Genomic DNA, 18,850 nt, shown 5'->3' on the forward strand with positions numbered 1-18,850 from the left:
TTATTTTTTCTCTCTCCCAAAAACCAATGATTTGAAAACGCAATCATGGATGTGAAATAGTTTTGCTTTTCTGTTTTTTTTTGGTTTGTTTTTTTGAAGATGCATAAAAAAAAAAGTTTGAATCCTTGAGTTTTAGTTTATTTGGAAGCCGATGATTAATAAAGAACCATTTATTTAAAATATTCCATTACACTGTTCACTATGTTCACCTCGCCATTGCTTTGTGATTTGTTTATATATTAAATTCCTCTAACCCACATGTCGAACTCATTCCACAAAGGGCTGCGTTTCCGTGTGTTTTTACTCCACACGTGTACTTGGTGGATGAATTAAGGTCACTAAATAGTAAGGAATTTCAGGGATCCCGAGTGGGAGGCACTGCATCTCAGTGCTAGAGGAGTCACTACAGTCCCAGGTTCGATTCCAGGCTGTATCACAACTGGCCGTGAGTGGGAGTCCCATAGGGCCGCGAACAATTGGCCCAGTGTCGCCCGGGTTAGTGTTTGGCCGGGGTAAGCCGTCATTGTAAAGAATTTGTTCTTAACCGACTTGCCTAGTTACATTCGGCCCTCCATGCAATGAGTTTGACACCCCTGCTCTACCCCCTTTGTCATTCCCACTTGCTCTTCTCTTGTCTGAACGGTATGGAAAGCTTTGTTTGTTCAGGGTGGGACGTTGGCATAAGTTGCTGGCTCCAAGAAATACCCATTTCCTGTACAGCATTTTGGGGGCTTTTGCTTAGCCATTTTTTCTATCATCCCCTTTCCTTAAAATGTGTTGTTCTTGCCCCTATCCTTTAGACACGGTCAATGTTAATCTCTCTGGTTCTCACCACCCCCCCATCTTCCATATTCTGTCTCCCATTTTGCTCAGCCGTTTCCCTCTGGGTTCTGAGTAGTCAAAGAATGTCATACCTCAATTCTCACCCCACTTTGCATCTGCCCCCCCACCCCTTACTCAGCTCATGTTTTTCTCTTTTATATTTAAAGATGTATAACAACTTGCCAGACAGCATTAATGCTCATTTCTTGTGCTGGTTCTTTCTCACATTTTAATAGCTAGCGCATATCTGCTTCTAGTGCTCTCTCCTCTCCACTAGGTGGTGCATTTCATACAATACTCACCATTGCGTCATCTCACTGAAGATGGGATCAGGAGTACTGTACATTCAATGCGCCCCCAACAGTGCTGAGTGCGTTCATGGTGCATAGTTGGCCGTATGTTTTTTAAAGAGCACATGGCTCAAGGTTTTTTGGCTTTGTAGTTTATAAAGAAATTGATAATATTGTGAGACCAAGGAGTGTTGGTTTTAATGACATGTTATGATCTATTGACCAGAGGAAGTGTTATTTGCTGTTATAAGGATATTGAATGCTTGATATACAATATGTTACATGGAAAGGTAATACGCTTGTTTTTAAAAGAGCTGTAATATTAGAACATTGTGGGTTGGAAAACTTTTTTGCTGAAAAAATAACAGGGCAGGAGTTTCAAGTTGTCGGAATTGTCAATGGCTTGTTTTCTGACAAGGCTTTAAGACGATGATTCAGAGCTGTAATGTAGACCATCTGCTTTTTTTTTTTTTAAATATGCATTTTGGAAACAAGCTTTGCTTACATGCTTTAGGCAGTAGGGTAGAGCAATGCCTCAACTTGAAGATAAACTGTTTTGGGGATCATTGCAGGTCTTAGTATTGCTGTCCTGAATGATACTTCACAACTTCCAGTTTCACCCGACCCTACTCTGCTCATAGCAGGGTAAACGTTCTGCTTGTAATGTTGGTCAGATCATTCATTTGCTAAAATCATTATTAAGACATCACCAAGAATCTACTGTAACTATCGATATCAATCTTATTTCTTTTGAACTTTTATTTCAAGGACTAGGGCAATATAGATATTGTGATAATGTAAAACGTTTTTATTTTAACCAATCAGGGACGTTTTTCCTTAATGCACTGTCGCTGGGGGCAATACAAGGCTATGTTCAGTTGCCGGACGTTGCAGATAGAAATGCCATGAATAGAGCTGATGCGTTCGTATTCTACATGTCAGAGGCGTTTGTTCTACATAACGTTTGATACTTTCGGATAGAAATAGGCTAAGTCCTGCTGAACGCGCCCCAGGCTAGAAAAGCTAAAATATAAATGAATCAAAAACGTTAAATAAAAATAAAATGTTTTATTTTTATGTAATTTGTTTTCCAACCAATCACAAATCCTGTCTGTTACCGGGTAGAAAATAAAAAATAGTGAATTTGTACTTTGTCTGTTTTTGTCTTAAAGATGATACAATATGGAAGTTTTGCTCGAGTGTTGGCTGTATGGTTCGTATGCATGATGTGCAATATAAACTTTTGCTCATGGGTGTGGGGAGGTTGGCCCCCCTTCTGTCTAAAGAAGTCATTTCTGGACATTATTATTGTCCATAATAGTGGACCATTTTTGTCTCAAGAAACGGCCAATATTCCATAATGGAACTTTAAATGAGCCATGGTTTGTGTATAATGTAAGAAATTAACTCTATAGGCCACTAATGTTGAATTACCCATATTGTGATACATACTACATATTGTATGTTTCAGATTACATTTTAAATGGGCGCCATCTAGTGTATACAACAACGTATGCAGTTCATCTATAGGAAATAATTTACAGTAAATTGTATTATAGGGAGAAATAAGCGGAGCATGAATGCACGTTTCTATTTTGCACATTGCCCTATCAATTCCGATCATATAAAACAGCTGAACCAAATCTCAAATCAATAGCAGACAAAGCGCCACTGGAACGGAGTCAGGTCAGCCTTGTTGAATTGTTTGGGCTAAGATATAATTCAAACTGAAAATGGATCCTTGTGATTGCTCAAAAAGTAAGTTTGCCTAATGGAATTGATCTCTAAATTCCGAATTGACCTGAACGGGTACAATGTATTTTTTATATAGATTTGCAATGCAGGTGACTCTAATGTAGTAGTTGGCGTGTTTTGTTTATAGCTGGACGCTGCAGTTGCGGTGGAATCTGCAAGTGTACAAAATGCGGATGTTCCACGAAAAGTAAGTGCATGTGTTCTGTTTGCGCTCGGAACAAGAATCGTTACACCCGCAATAACTTCTGCTAAATGTGTATGATCTATAAAATTTGATAAAGTGCAAAGCGACGCTAACGGATGGAGCTGGCGAAATGTACACTTAGACTGCGCTATGGGATGTAAGGACTGACTATCCATTCAATTATATATATATATATATATATATATATATATATATAGTTGTAACTTTAGTGTTTTCTCCAATATTTAGTAAAATGTTATATTGTGTTCTGATGGAATAGGCCTACGGCAGTTAAACTAAGCGCATTATACATTTAAGTTAAATTCTTAAAGAATCAATGGGTACATGTCGAGAATTTGTCAAAATAGCTGTAACAAGTGCAGATTGCTTTAAAAAAAAACTTTACAGTTTAGATGTGAACAATTGGTAGCCACGTCTTCGACAGACTGAACATCCCAAACCAATGAGAGGATTCCAAAAAAATTGGCCCGGGTAGGCGTGCGTTACGAGAGCAAGATTATTGCGTTCGTTTAAGAACCGGGCTGCCTCCTGGGCGTGAGCCAAGTGCCGGGAGAAAGCCCACGGCGAAGTCCGCTCAAAGTGACGTAATTATGCGCGTGGAGTAATGAGTAGGATTGCCTTCACGTGCAATAGTAATTTCTCTATTTGCCTTCCCTATGAAAACAACTAGTTTGCAAATACGGTGCGGTGCAGATGACTGTTCGATTTGCGAACCGGCTCCTCCCTCACCGCCTTCGCCTTTTCACATCAAAGGCCATAGGCTGTGCCCCGCTGCTCGGCATAATCAAATCCGCCCAGTGTCAAAGCGCAACCCACCATTGAGACCTAAGAGCGAAATTGACTACCCTAGTGTCCCTTTAAGGCATGGGTTCCCAAACTCGGTCCTGGGGCCCCCCTTGGGTGCATGCTTTGATTTTTGCCCAATCACTACACAGCGGATTCAAATAATCAACTCATCAAGCTTTGATTTTGCCCAAGCTGTGTAGTGCTTGGCCAAAAATCTAAACATGGGCCCAAGATCCAAGTTTGGAAACCCTGCTTTAAAGGAATCCTTCACCTGAAATTGCATATCTTTCCTTACATTGTAAGTATTTAGTGTAATGTCCAAATAATAATTTTCAAATTGAATATCCACTGTCAAACTCCGGATGCTGCCACCAGTGGCATGTCTAACATTCAGCTGAACTTTTAGCCCAGATAAAATGCCTTCAGGCCTGTTATATAACAGCCACAGGTCTTGTTGGAAAACCAGTCATGGTCATTAATTAGTACTAATCTCTTCTATCATTCCTCCAGGTTGTTCCTGCTGCCCAACTGGATGCAGCAAGTGCGCCTCTGGTTGTGTGTGTGCAAGGAGGGCAAGATGTGTGACACAAGCTGCTGTCAGTGAGGGCTTGACGCATGACACTCCATGTCCTCTACCCGTGCACATGACATTATCCCTGTTGTACTACACAAGCATTGTAATAAATTGCAGCTCCAATTTTGGATGTCTTCAATCATGTGAAACTGTCTACTACCATTTCCTTGGAAAGTTAAATGTCTGGCTAAGTAAACATGTGGTCTGATTGTAGTGGGTACCACCTGGGGCCAGAATCAGGCCCTTGCTTGTATAGGGGGACTTTGCATGTCTAACTTATTCAGTGGTGCCGTAGATTTCATATTGTTTATAGGACATGAGGGGGGTATCCACTGTCCTTGATCAATCCTCAGCGATTCCAGTTTTCTGGCTTCTTCAATCTAGTCCTAGACATTTGCTAAGTGTTCTAATGCCTCACACTGGCTGCGTTTAGACAGGCAGCCTAATTCAGATTTTTTATTTTCTTCACTTATAATCACAATTCAGAGCTGACCTATTGGTAGGAAGAAATATCATATAACTGCCTGTGTAAATTAATTTATAAAGCCAACATCTTAATATTGGCTTTGTATTTAACCCAGACGTAGGAGTATAGGCTTAATCAAGATCTGGAAAACTGGCCCAGAACTTCAGTGTAGTAGGTGTGAGTTGGAATGGGCTCGATCTACACCGATTTGTACCTTAAGCCTGGGTAGTTACAAGCTTACACTGATGCGCTATCCACTCCGTGTCCCGTGCAAGACACCCAGCATGTGTGTAAGGGTACACTTCCCCAAGACCATGAAGGACCACTGACATGATCCCACTGCTTACACCAATGTAGTAGATGGCTGAGACGGGGTCCTTCGCCATGGATTCTGTCGATGTAACAGTGTTATTTTTGAGAGGGTTATCAATTTGTGTAACGTGAGTTCTGTTAAACTGAAACGTATAAATAACGACTGTCCATTCAAGCAACTGAAACCCAACCTACTATGACCAGGTACAACCAACAGTATTACTAGAACTAAAGTACATCCTCTCCCTATTGACAAATGGCCTGTGAGAGATTTCGTAACTGGCGTAAAATTGACCTTGGCGCTAGCCAATGAAAAACAACGGATATGGCCCTAGTTCGGTTTCACTGCAGCAGTGTTACTCGCATACCTCAGTGGTTGTTCGCCCAACTTCTGATACGAGAATAACAAACATTTTTAAAAAAAAATCCTTCCCTCGGGTCAGTCGTTTTGCTGTGGAAACTAGCTGATTAACTAATTTGATTACATCTGCAGCGTTGAATCAACGAGGCAACACCAAGAAATTGTGCTGTGTTTCGGCTACGTAACGTTAGCTAGCTGACTCGACATCTGACATAGCCAGCTAGCGGCTAGCTTGCAACCACTACGGATACAATCTAGCTAACGGCTTTCGTTATCAAATACTCCCAGGTAATGTTATGCTAAATATAACTGCAGACTAACTTATATAAATCAATATAGCTAGTTATATTTCTCGTGTTTGTTTATGCCTGAGACGCTAACTAGCTAGACTTTCAGCTTAACGCTATGTCCTGCGGTAGCTAGCTGCTAACTATGATGCTAAATTAGACATCAAAATCAGAAGGCTGCTTAGCTAGTTAGCTGGTCAGTTTGCTAGTTTCTAACATAACCGTATTGATGCTTGAGCTAGAACTAGCTTATCGAAGCCGTACATAAAGGCTAACGTTAGTTTGTATGGGGATACGAGGACAACTTGACTCAGTTGTGGGTGGTTGTCAGTCGCATCGCCCTGTCTCTTGACCCCGACCCCTGTCCTCTCAGCATGCTGATGGTGGGAGGCGATGGACGGATGCAGTAAAATGAGTGTGATGGAGCTGTGTGAGACGGATGATCTGGCCACCAGCTTGGTGCTGGACCCCTTGCTGGGGTTCAGCACCCATAAAATGAACGTCAGGTAATCTCTTTAAACCTCCTATCCATTACATTGTATTTGACAAAAGTGTGTGAAATGACAAACTTTTGCCATAGATGTATGCATTGTACCATTTTTCTTGTTCTTGGTCTTGATGGTTCCTCTATACGTCTAGTAATCAGTCTTCATCAGGCAGTTAAGGCACAACTTCAGCGTTCTTCAAAGAGAAGTGGAGAAGTTAATTCACAATTGCAAAGAACAGCACACACCTAATTCTTGTCGCCCTGCAGTCCCCCCCCAGAGGTCCGTCGTTGGGGCTACCTTAAAGAGACTCTGCTACGCTTCCAACGCACACATGACTTGCAGGCCACCTTTGAGGCTCTCACAGTGGGAGACTGGGCCTGTGACTACTTCACTGGACTGGGAACACACCGTCTGGAACTACTGAAACAGCATGTAAGTGTGTGTTTGCAGGATCAGTTAACCCTGTTATATCAGTGTGCACTAAAAGTATGTTTTTGATTGCCCCTTCCTTTCTTTAGTCAGTGTAATTTCTTTCATTTGTTCAAATACTTTTGTTGGCCTCTGTCTTATTAGTTTGGGTAGTTAGCTAATATTAGCTATTTTCACTCTGTGGGTATTCATGATTGTGTGCATGAACATGCTTGGCTATATGCATGGTCTTGACAGCTATTATTTCTTCAGGTGTATCGCTACCTCTGTGCCTTCCTGTTGGATAGTGGTGTCCAGATTGAGTCATGTGACCGATACTCTTCAGAAACCAACGGAGCAAAGATAACCTCTACCAAGCACTGGTAAGGATCAACTTCTTTTAACAGTTGCATTCAATAGTCATGTCTAACTCTGCAGATTAGATACATCTTGTCTGTGTATTTATATATCATGTTTAACTGTGACGCTGAATGCTGCAGGTTTGTTGGTGAGCGGATGGAGGTTCTGTTGGGTTGTATAGCCGAGCTGAGTCCAGCAGACAGTGCTGTTCTGAGAGCAGGGGTGAATGACTTTAGTGTGATGTACTCCACTCGTAAGCGCTGTGCACAACTCTGGCTTGGGCCTGCGGCTTTCATCAACCACGGTGAGTTTTTCAGGATTCAACCCCAGTTACTGTCTGCCACACTGTACAGGCACTGTACACACACTTAAACAGAAACCCACTGTGCATACACTATCACAGAACACACAGACAGAGCATCTGCTTATGGGATTTCTCTTAATTAGGCAATCCTAACAAGTCATACATTAGATCTAGAGTGATCAAATCAAATGCACTAATCTAATCCTGTTATTTAATGTGCTCACCTACAGCAGAGCTTCACAGGATTTGCTAATGGTCAATGCTTTTATTATACAGACGCATAGCACAATTTCCAGTGTTTTTAAGTTGTTATATCTGTATTGTAACCATACGTTTGTTTCTGTTTCCTGGGTGAAGACTGCAGACCAAACTGTAAGGTAATCAACAATGTTATATATTATTAGTCATGTTACTCTTCTATATTTTTAATCGTTCTGCGTGTTTGTTCCTGTTAAGCATTGTTCCCTTTTTATAGAAGTGTTGTTATACATGATTATTGTTATTATCCTCTTTGTCTGTGTCTTTTGTTTGTACTATTATGGTTTTATTGTTTGAAGTGTTACATCCCCAGGGCTAGCGATGTCACCTTGTTTCTTCCCTCACCTCCCCCTTCTCTCCAGTTTGTTCCTGGCGATAAGAATGGAGGCTGTGTAAAAGTGGTGAGGCCCATCGCACCTGGGGAGGAGATCACCTGTTACTATGGTGACAGCTTTTTTGGAGAAGACAATGAAATGTGTGAATGCTGCACCTGTGAGAGGTGAGAGGATTGAGACATATCTGCTCATTGTCTCAATGACCAGCTTAACTTATATACATACATACATACATACATACATACATACATACATACATACATACATACATACATACATACATACATACAGTACCATTCAAAGTTTGGACACACCTAATCATTCAAGGGTTTTTCTTTATTTTTACTATTTTCTACATTGTAGAATAATAGTGAAGACATCAAAACCTTGAAATAACACACTTGGAATCAAAAAAGTGTTAAAACAGATCAAAAAAATATATTTTAGATTCTTCAAAGTAGCCACCCTTTGCCTTGATGACAGCTTTGCACACTCTTAGCATTCTCTCAACCAGCTTCACCTGGAATGCTTTTCCAACCGTCTTGAAGGAGTTCCCACATATGCTGAGCACTTGTTAGCTGCTTTTCTGTCACAATCTCAATTGGGTTGATGTTCGGGGTTTGTGGAGGCCAGGTCATCTGATGCAGCACTCCATCACTCTCCTTCTTGGTAAAAATAGCTCTTACACAGCCTGGAGGTGTGTTGGGTCATTGTCCTGTTGAAAAACAAATGATAGTCCCACTAAGCCCAAACCAAATGGGATGGCGTATCACTGCAGAAAGCTGTGGTAGCCATGCTGGTTAAGTGTGCCTTTGAATTCTAAATAAATCACAGACCGTGTCACCAGCAAAGCACCATAACACCTCCATGATTTTACGGTGGGAAATACACATGCGGAGATCATCCGTTCATCCACACCGCGTCTCACAAAGACACAGTGGTTGGAACCAAAAATCTCAAATTTGGACTCCAGACCAAAGGACAAATTTGGACTAGTCTAATGTCCATTGCTTGTGTTTCTTGGCCCAAGCAAGTCCCATCTTCTTATTGGTGTCTTTTAGTAGTGGTTTCTTTGCAGCAATTTGACCGTGAAGGCCTGATTCACACAGTCTCCTCTGAGCAGTTGATGTTGAGATGTCTGTTACTTGAACTCTGTGAAGCATTTATTTGGGCTGCAATTTCTGAGGCTGGTAACTCTAATAAAGTTATCCTCTGCAGCAGAGGTAACTCTGGGTCTTCCATTCCTGTGGCGGTCCTCATGAGAGCCAGTTTCATCACAGCGCTTGATGGTTTTTGTGACTGCACTTGAAGAAACATTTAAAGTTCTTGACATCTTCTGCATTGCCTGACCTTCAGGTCCTAAAGTAATGATGGACTGTTGTTTCTCTTTGCTTATTTGAGCTGTTCTTGCCATAATATGGATTTGGTCTTTTACCAAATAAGGCTATCTTCTGTATACCACCCCTACCTTGTCACAACACAACTGATTGGCTCAAACGCCTTAAGAAGGAAAGAAATTCCACAAATTAACTTTTAACAAGGCACACCTTTAAATTGAAATGTATTCCAGGGGACTACCTCATGAAGCTGGTTGAAAGAATGCCAAGAGTGTGCAAAGCTGTCATCAAGGCAAAGAGTGACTAGTTGAAGAATCTAAAATATTAAATATATTTTGATTTGTTTAACACTTTTTTGGCCCACTACATGTGTTGTTTCATAGTTTTGATGTCTTCACTATTTATTCTACAATGTAGAAAATAGTAAAAATAAAGAAAAACCCTTGAATGTGTCCAAACTTTTGACTGGTACTATATAATGACGTGGAACATTATACTATTTCTTTATTATTTAGAAAAGGAGAGGGTCACTTCCGACACAGAGAGAGGCAGCCTGGTTGTGATGACTCTAATGACCTGTCTGGCCAGAAGTACCGCCTCAGAGACACAGACCTTCGTCTTAACAGAGGGAAAGCACCCTGTCCTCCTACATTTCGGCCTACATTTACATTTTCAAATTCAGGTAAGTTTGTGTCTCTCGTTTCAAACGTTAAGCTAATGATGTCTTTTAACAATGCCTGAAATTCTCATTCTATGAAGATACAAGTGGTACTACGTATTGATCATTGAGCAATAAACTGTCGTTATTGCTAAATGTATTGCAGATAAGACAGTTAGTGACAGTATGCAACTAGAATGTAATGTTAGGTCCAGTATGCATTTATTTGTTATGCTATTGGTTTTGCCTGAATTTCTTAGTTCTTTGTCTTCCTGTCTTAGCTATCCCTTCAAGGAATTCATTTACCCAGCAGATGAAGAGAAATGCTCTGATGATGAGCAGGAAGACCAAAAGGTTGAAACAGGAGGGGCAAAGGAGGATATCGGAAATGAAGCAGCAACGACTGATTATGCCATCCCTATCAGAGGTGGTGTTGAGGAACCTTAGGGTCCGAGTACGGCGCCACACGTTCAACTTCTTGTTGAGCTGCAAGGACCCCACCAGCAAAGAGAGGGCCTTGCTGCACCAGCTTGAACATGTGGAGACAAAAGACAAGTGGAGGAAGGAACAATCTGCTCTCTGCTGTACAACCAAAGAGAATGACAAAAAAGAGAAGAGCAGCAATACTTGTGAGTTAAACCTGAAGCCTTTCACTCTTCAACCTTCCTTGTCTTCTCAACAGAATGCTGGACCAGCAGTTTGTGGACAGATACTGGGTGGCAAGCCCCTTCGAGTGGTGGAAAAAGTATCTGTCCAGGCAAGGATCTCTTCCAGAACAAGGAGCATGATCAGAAACTGTCACACACGCCCGTCTGCTTCCAGAGCCAAGAAGAACAACAAAATCATTAGCAAGCGCATTGAACTCACCAAACCTATTTGCAGAAAAAGCAACAGCGCAAGTCCTCAGAAACACATGGATAGCTGTAGTGGAAAAGATGCCACGCACAATGTTATCAAAGATATTCATGGAACCAATTGCATAACCATCGAAAATAACACCAGCGGCAACAACAATGATGTGGCATACATCAGCAACAGAACATACACTGGTGGAGGCGGGCCCAAAGGCAGCAAGGCTCAGGATGCAGATCAGAAACCAGTGGATCTGAAAGGGGAAATCAAAACCATTGGAGAATCGGGGACTGATGGGACACTTGTGGCGAGCAAACCCTCTGGTAAAAGGGTTGAAGTTTGCCAAAGTGCTTTGGACAAAGCCAAGAAGCCTGGGAATCACCAGAAACCCATTAGTACTCCCCTTGTCACTACCACCCCTAGCACCATTTCTCTCTCTTCCCCCTCACTTGACCATGTTCCAATAATGTCAGGACTGAAGCAAGTCACAGTTAGCTTGATAAGAGTGTCTGTGCCGGGAAGTGTAGCAGAAGAAAGGGCCTGTCCAGGATTGGAGGGAAAGGGCATTGTGAGAAGAGAGAGCAGCGTACCAGTGCAAGCAGAACAGATGGCTAGATCAGCTACACAGGGAGGAGAGGCAGACACCAGAGTGTCCAGGTCCCAGCAGAAGTCCATGGAGGAAGCAGGCAGAGAGTTGTCAGACGCTGAAGGTAAGAAAGGGGTGAGGGAAATGTATTTCAAGGCTAAGATTAACAAAGCTGATGTAGGAAGGGGACAGACCGCTGTGGTGAAGGTTGATGTTTTACATGGTGAGAAAGGGGCAGGTGAGAAGGTCATTGAAATAGAAGCTGCTGGTGGGGGGGAAAAGGTTAGTGTGGCTGGGAAGGGGCATAGGGGGAGTGTAAAAGACATTGACAGAGGGGCAAAACTAAATAGTAAAAGTGTACAATCTCAAGTTGTTGGCTGTGATAAGAGGGTGCTTAGAGGGCGAAATGATGCAGAAGAACAGAGTAATGGAAAAGCAGGAGGACAAAATAGCAAAAGTTGTGACAGCATTATCAGAAAGGATGGAGGTAAGAATGAGAGGGTGTCTGAAATGGTAAAAAAGGGGAGTAGTATCACTATGGACAAGAAGGGTGTTGTTATCAAACAGGTGAGGGTCCTACTTTCTGATATTCTAAGAAAAGAGCGGGATCAGAAGGCTGGGGGCTCAGGAAGTGGGAACACAGGAAAGAAAGATCTAATTTCCTCCAACCATAAGCAAATGGAAGATGGCAGAGAGGCAAATAATGATGGGGGGAAAGAGGTTAGGGAACAAATATTATCTGATGCACAGACAAATAGTTTGCCTCATGCAACGACACAAAGTGGGATAATTTCCAAACGGGGGAAAGGAAGGGCTAGTAAGATGAAACTTGAGGGTCCAGGCCAAGACTTGCATATTCACTCGCCACAAAGTAACGATGATTTAATCCCAGCGAAAGATAGGCTTTCCAAGTCTCCCCCTCCTTCAGAATATCTTCAGACACACACCCAGGCCAACATTCCTCTGAAGAAACGGATGTTCCGTAATTCGGTGGAGACTGACTCTGAGCAGAGCATCAACTCTCCTGTGTCAGAGCCATCCTCCATGGACCTCAAACCCTCCACAGGGCTGAGGCAGAATCTGACTCTGTGTTCAGGAAGAGAAACCAAAGCTATCAAAGTGTTGGAGGACTGTGGTAGAGGTGGGTTGCGGTCTAATAGTGACCCTAAGTCTACCGTTTCAGAGTTTGCGGTCCAATCTCGGACACAGACCTTCAAGAGGTCAGCAAAACAAAATGCAACGCCCAGAATGCTGCGTCCCAGAGTCAATCAACTGGAACAAGACCGGCCACGGAGGAGTGCAGGAAAGTATAAAAGAGGGACCCGAGACTCAGAGGTACTGGAGAATGAATCTGATGAGGACAAACACAAAGCAGGACATGGTGAAATCTCACTGGATTCTAAAAAAGAACATGTAAATGAAGGAGAGAAGAAGCCAGAATCACATACTGAGTTACTGAATTCACTCACCTCGCAAACATGCAAGGAAGAGAACGGGAAAGGGCAGAGCCTCAACTTCAAAATCCGTTTTAAGAGAAAGAGGGGCAAAGTGTGGGAGTTGGACAGACCTGCAGGAGGAGAGGATTTGATTATTGAAGCAGAAAAGTCTATTGATTCACAACAATTGGAGCCTTATAGGGCCATTTTAGATTCTGTGTCAATCTTAAACTTAGAAATGGAGAAGGGTGCCCAGGCAGATGGGAAGGAGACTCATGACGTACGATTTTGGAAGAGACGTAAAGTTAGACGAGACAGATCGGGGAGTTTGAAAGATAGAGGTCCCATTTTGATGAACAGGCAGAGTGAGGTTGTAGCTGTAGACTCGAAAGAGAAAAAAAAGGAACAGGGGGAGCTCAGCGAGGTAGAGATAAATGAGGTGCTAGATGAGGTTATTTATGGAGTAAAGCAACTGCCAGGAGAAAAGGGCCATACAATTTCTAGTGAGGGTATGTCTGTCGGAGTGGGGGGACTGCAATGTGACTATCAAGTCACACCAAGTCCTGTTAGAATCTGTGGAAAAGAGAAAGATATTCCATCCTTGGCTGAAGACAGAGAAGAAGTGAAGGATACTTGTATTGGAGTAGAGAGTAGTTTGGTTGACAGTGGGGCACTGCATGAACACAAAGTAAAGGATGAGGATCAACCCTTGCCACGGATCAAACTGCGGAGAAAAATACAGGGTGTGTGGGAGGTGGACAGCCAGGAGTTGGAGCAGATTGAAGCAGAGTCTGAAAAAGAGAAGAAGGAAATGACATGCGTTAAGCTACAAGAAGAGTGCCCTTCTCAACCTCCCACCTGCCAGAAACTCAACAGTGCAATCAAGTGCAACACTTTAAAAGATTCCTCTGCTGTTCTTCTGAAAAAAGAACCCCCCCCCCTCACTTTATCTCTCTCACCCTTGACCCTTAACTCACCCCAACCTGTGGGTTCTGATGTGATGGCCTATGCTCCTGAAACAATGAATGACAGGGCCATGCCAAAAATCACTAATAGGGGAGGAAGGGGAAGGGGAAGGGGACGGAAAGAAAGGCAGAAAACAGAGACTGCTCGTAAGGTTGCAACTGGAGAGATGGGAACTTCTTGTCTTAGTCATAACCTGCTACAGATAGACAACAGTCTTTCTAGACTCTCAGAAGGGTTATGTCAGTCACAATCCTTAGAAAAAAACATACCTTCTGATTACACTGCTTCCACCTCAAAGATTCCATCCCAGTCTCAGTCTCCACCGTTCAGTTTTCCAGAAAGGATGCTTTCCACAGAATCCAGCTTTGCTAATTGCTGTGAAGATCTCCTCGACTTCCAGTGTCTCAATCTTGAAGGGTTCTATCATCCACAGAACATCCTCCAAACCTCTCCAATAGACCTCTGTCCAATGGATCCACCCAGCGGGCCCTTTAGTAGTCCCCTCTCTCATAGCCCCTCGGATGCTTGGAACCCAGAAACCCCATACCTTGGCCCTCCAAGCCCAGGAAGTATTTTCAATGCAGAGGATCAGCAATTTCTTAATGGTCTTGTGTGCTCCAAAAATGAGTCTCTCCCTTTGGATTGTGGAGTTAAGGATACTTCCAAAGACAGAGGACAGCTCAATGCAAATTTTTGTTTTACACCCCTGAGCAGCGCTGAGGGGACTTTCATGGATCGTTTTTTGATGAAAAATCCTGGGATGAAATTGTCAAAAGAAGATTCTAAGACACAGGCCTTATCTTCAGCAGCCAAAACCCACTACTCTCAGAAAGAATCATTCATGTTTAACACAAATACTCCATCCATCGGTTCCCATTCCCATAATACCCCAGTCAATGTTCTCAATCAGAGCACCAATGGTACTAAGGCTAGTTCTGCTCATTCCAATTTTTCTAAGGTCCAGCCTCAAGTCAAAACTCCGGGTCCCTTCCACCTGATGAGCTCTTCCAACAAATCTCAATATTTTTCCACCTCTCAGCCAGTGCCAAGTTCCTTCAAAACCGGGCCCCAGAATTACTCAGTCAAGTCTGTCCATTCACCTCAAGTGGTTTCTAACAAGTTTGGCTGTCAATTAAATCCTAATGTAGGAGATGCTTTTCGCAACACCTATGACAAAAGCTCCAGTGTGATCCAGAGTGTGCTTAAGTTTCAAGAAGGGAAACCAAGTCAGAATTTGAATAGTGCCCCTTCTAAAGTTAATATTGTCGCTGGCAACCCTAAAATTGTGGCCAAACCTCATATTGCCAAATCTAGGTACAGTGACACTGACAAGGTCCACCAGAGTAACAAATGTTCAGGTTTTAGCACTGGCGGCCATAAAGGTAGCATGCCCAGTTATAGCATCATTTCAGGAAAAGATCCAGTTCGTCTCAATGCATCAAACTACCCCATCAAGTCAAATCTTCCCAATGACAAAGTCCATCCAGATTATTTCCAGACGTCCAGTAAAAGTACAACGGCAGCTTTGGAGAAGCCGCCCTCTGACAAACCTCAATACACTGAAACCAGCTTTGGCAGCAAAAACTTCTCCACTCTCCCAAGGCCTTTCTTTTTCCCCAGCCAAGCACCTCAGAGTTATGGGTCTCCTCATGGCAAACGTTTGAATCAGGACAAGCCTTGTGCTGCTGTGCACTCCCAGAACCCTCACTCTTCCTATGCCACATCGGCGTCACCTGACAAACTGTGTTACGATTCCTCAGACTTGAACTTTTCCACCTCGCTCTCTCCCTCTATGTCTCAGCACAATAGCCCCCAAGTAGCACACAGCTCTCCCTCTGGATCACAGACACCAGCAAACAAACAGCAGCCCCCCTCCTCCTCCTTCTCCTACTCTTATGGTCACCAAGGTCCACCTTACGTGGTCAACTTTACTGGTGACCACTCAGTCACCATGGGCCTGGGAGATTACCCAGGGTCACCGCCCACCAACTATACGTACCGCTGCCTCATGGAGCCTTCGGGCACCCAGGGGAGGCTGGTTTTGGAGCCATGTGGACCCCAACTCTCACACTCACCATCTTTCTCTGTGGGGGGCTTTTCAGGGCTTAAAGGCCAGGATGACCACTGCAAGAGGGACACACAACAGCAGTGCCAGCCCATAGACCACCCACCAACATCCCACCATGCTCCCACATCCTCCCACTCCTTGAGTACCCCGGTCTCAGACCGTAAGCCCAAAAGACTGAGGCTAGTGGTTACTGATGGGCTAGTGGATCTGGACCTCCAGTATACAGACTGATTTATACCTGTTCTTCTCATCTGACTTTGATGCAGCTTGTAATATATCAACATTATTGTACAGAATTGTTCATGAGGAGCATATCTCTGCCCTGATGTTTTTTTAAACAGCAATTTACACAGTCTACCTATCATTATGTTTGTTTAATGGTTACTGGTGTTTGTTCTAATCCCTCTCTTGGATACTATTATGATATGAATGTCTCAGAGAAGGTTTTATTGACATCTGTGGGGATCGAGTAATGCTTATGCTTAACAGTTTTACTTCTATTTATTTTGTGAATACAACCATCTTCTGTGTAAGTTCAGTGATTTGCAAGAGGAAAATATGTAGTGAATAGATCAGTCAGTCTCCACAATGCTTTTCTGGCATGATGTCTGTCATAGCAGAGGTTATCCTCAAGGTGGGCACATTGAACCCTCTAGTTAGTAGTATGTGGAGGCCTTCTTATTGTACTGTAACATAGTTGAATGGGTTGTTCTCTGAAGTTGACACGTCAGGAAGATAGGCCTACACAAACCGTTTGCACATTCTACAACATGATTACTTTGACATAAAACTGTGTTTTTAAGTTTTAAAACAAGTGTGTTTCTGTGATTTTGGGCAGTAGGGCTTTGATTCCAGTCGGTTTAAGTTCTGTCTACGAGCTCTAAAATGTACAGTTTTATTGGATCTGCTCTCTGTTTCACTAAGTACATAGACTTGCAAGTGTGTGTGGGAGTGAGGAGGGATTTTAGGTGCCATGCTTTTCTGTACATGGTATATTTGTGCACTGCCTTGCCAATTTGAGTGAAGATTAGCAGTCAATGGTGCATTAAGAAATGCACTGTGCATCAACAGTGTGTGTACTGTAGAATGACTTCCAGGCCTGTAAATTCCAGGACAACTCCACTGAGGGGTGGCGTGCATGACATGAACTGCAGCTCTGCAGCCGCTGTCCAGAGCACCCACAGTATACGAGGGAGGGAGACTGACTGCAATGTTTTCTGCAGAATGAGTTTTTTTCTTTGGTCTTGTGTAGGTCAAGGGGTAGATGATACTGTATTAGTGGGGCAACTTGGACTAAGTGGGTACATTTTGTGTTCCCTCCCTTCTTTCCCCTCTGTATCCACACTGAGAATACTTGGTGCTTATGGCATTATTTATGAAGCAACTTCAAAGCAATCTGTTGTGAATTAGAACAAGGACAGTGACTTGTTACTTGATAATCTTGCTTTTAGTCTTGTCTCGCTCATTACTTAATTGGATCACACTGGTTAGGCTAGTTGTGTAGATGGTGATCGCAATGAAATGTTATCTGAGAAATGTGTAGTCAGCCACGTGGTTGCATGTATTATTTTTACATCCTTGAATGAGATTCACATTTTTGAAATGGATGTTGCTCTTACACATTTGTAATGTCATTTGAGCATTCCACTTTCGTCATCTAGACATCGTTCCAGTAGCAATCCAACAGAGGTACTCAATAGGACTACATCATCTTATGTAAAACCATGAAGCAGTCATGTCTGTCTGTATTATTCTTATTATTCTTATTATTGAAAATGGTGCTTTATTGTAATTTAATATTTTACATATAATATTGATTGTTGCAGATATGAAAGGTTTGTTTATATTACATGATAGAACATATTGTTTATTTACTTTTTAAAAAATCTAACATTTCATTTATGGTTCCCCAACATTTCCCCTGGACCAAGATTTAGAGTTGATTCAGGTGGTGATATATAATCAGCCTTCTGAAGAGGTAAACATTCTAATGGTCTGCTGTAGAATTGTAAAATGTAAATCATTAAAGAAAAATGCATTCTTTTTTTTGAATTAAGCTTTGGATGTGTCTTCACAATTTATTCGTGGTATGACATGTATTTATTGGTTCAACAAACCCCCTTTGTGTCGTGTGGCATGAAACTGTATTATGAACCATGATTAATTTATAGATTTGTGGATCGTCTGAAGCATGCTATGTTGAACTTGTAATGTTAGCTTACAGTGCCTAGCTAGTTAATCATTTTGCTTAATTAAATACAGTAATTATATTATTTGACTGAATTTGTTTGGTTGCAACCATCATTGTAGTCCACAGAAAATGCTGTAAACTCTATATTGACTTATTTGTTCATTCAGACATTTTGTTATACTGTAGTTTATGAAAATACCAAACTTCTAACAGTACATATGTTTATGGGTGGAAAAACAATATGCTGGTTTGATTGTAGGTTTGATTGAAAGCTTCCTTCAGGCAACTACTTCCTTATTTACTCAACATATTTACACAAGCTTTCATATTCCTTTCTTGACTGGATGTGTGTCCCTCTCCAGTCTGTAATGTCTTTCTCTCTATCCATACAGTATATGACTGTCATTTACGTCTTGTCACTAAGCCTCATCCTGTCTGTTTCCCATCTTCTCCATCACTCAGTTTTCAGTCTTGTTTCTAGCCTCTTCTCTAAGTGCAGCAGCATGTACTTCCCATTGGCATGTTTAGCGCTTCAGATCCTGTGACCCACTTTGCTTGTCTCAGTGGAAAGTGAGGGGTTAAATGTGATGCCAAGTGGAACAGCGTTTCCATAATGAGGACAAGCAGAGCAGAGAAGCAGGCAGCAGAGAGGGAGAGACAGAGAGGCGATCTGAGTGTGCTAAGAGACCGGATCCTTTGAGGTGTTTCACCAACCACTGAATGATCCTACAGCCCTTAGCATCAA

At 42.4% G+C, this 18,850-nt stretch overlaps 1 protein-coding gene and 1 long non-coding RNA gene across 2 annotated transcripts; both read left to right on the plus strand.

Annotated features, from left to right (window-relative positions):
* The first annotated feature begins 2,784 nt into the window (after positions 1–2,784).
* Positions 2,785–4,581, plus strand: LOC129832774 (uncharacterized). The gene is made up of 3 exons (XR_008756009.1): positions 2,785–2,870; positions 2,975–3,054; positions 4,369–4,581. It is a non-coding gene; the product is annotated as an uncharacterized LOC129832774 (long non-coding RNA).
* A 952-nt stretch (positions 4,582–5,533) lies between these two features.
* On the plus strand, positions 5,534–17,970 carry LOC129833440 (uncharacterized). The gene is made up of 9 exons (XM_055898045.1): positions 5,534–5,859; positions 6,232–6,364; positions 6,613–6,778; positions 7,028–7,137; positions 7,255–7,418; positions 7,776–7,795; positions 8,039–8,175; positions 9,864–10,030; positions 10,288–17,970. Exons 2-9 carry the CDS (start codon positions 6,252–6,254, stop codon positions 16,143–16,145), a joined length of 6,735 nt encoding a protein of 2,244 aa, XP_055754020.1. The 5' UTR covers positions 5,534–5,859; positions 6,232–6,251; the 3' UTR covers positions 16,146–17,970.
* The last annotated feature ends 880 nt before the right edge of the window (positions 17,971–18,850 follow it).

Source organism: Salvelinus fontinalis, chromosome 34 (genome assembly GCF_029448725.1).
Source record: "Salvelinus fontinalis isolate EN_2023a chromosome 34, ASM2944872v1, whole genome shotgun sequence".
Lineage (NCBI taxonomy): Eukaryota > Metazoa > Chordata > Actinopteri > Salmoniformes > Salmonidae > Salvelinus > Salvelinus fontinalis.

Coding starts and splice junctions, on each gene's coding strand:
- LOC129833440 (XM_055898045.1), top strand. CDS start 6,252: ATGGACGGATGCAGTAAAATGAGTGTGATGGAGCTGTGTGAGACGGAT. Junction 6,779..7,027: donor TGGAACTACTGAAACAGCAT/GTAAGTGTGTGT, acceptor TTATTTCTTCAG/GTGTATCGCTACCTCTGTGC. Junction 10,031..10,287: donor ATTTACATTTTCAAATTCAG/GTAAGTTTGTGT, acceptor TTCCTGTCTTAG/CTATCCCTTCAAGGAATTCA.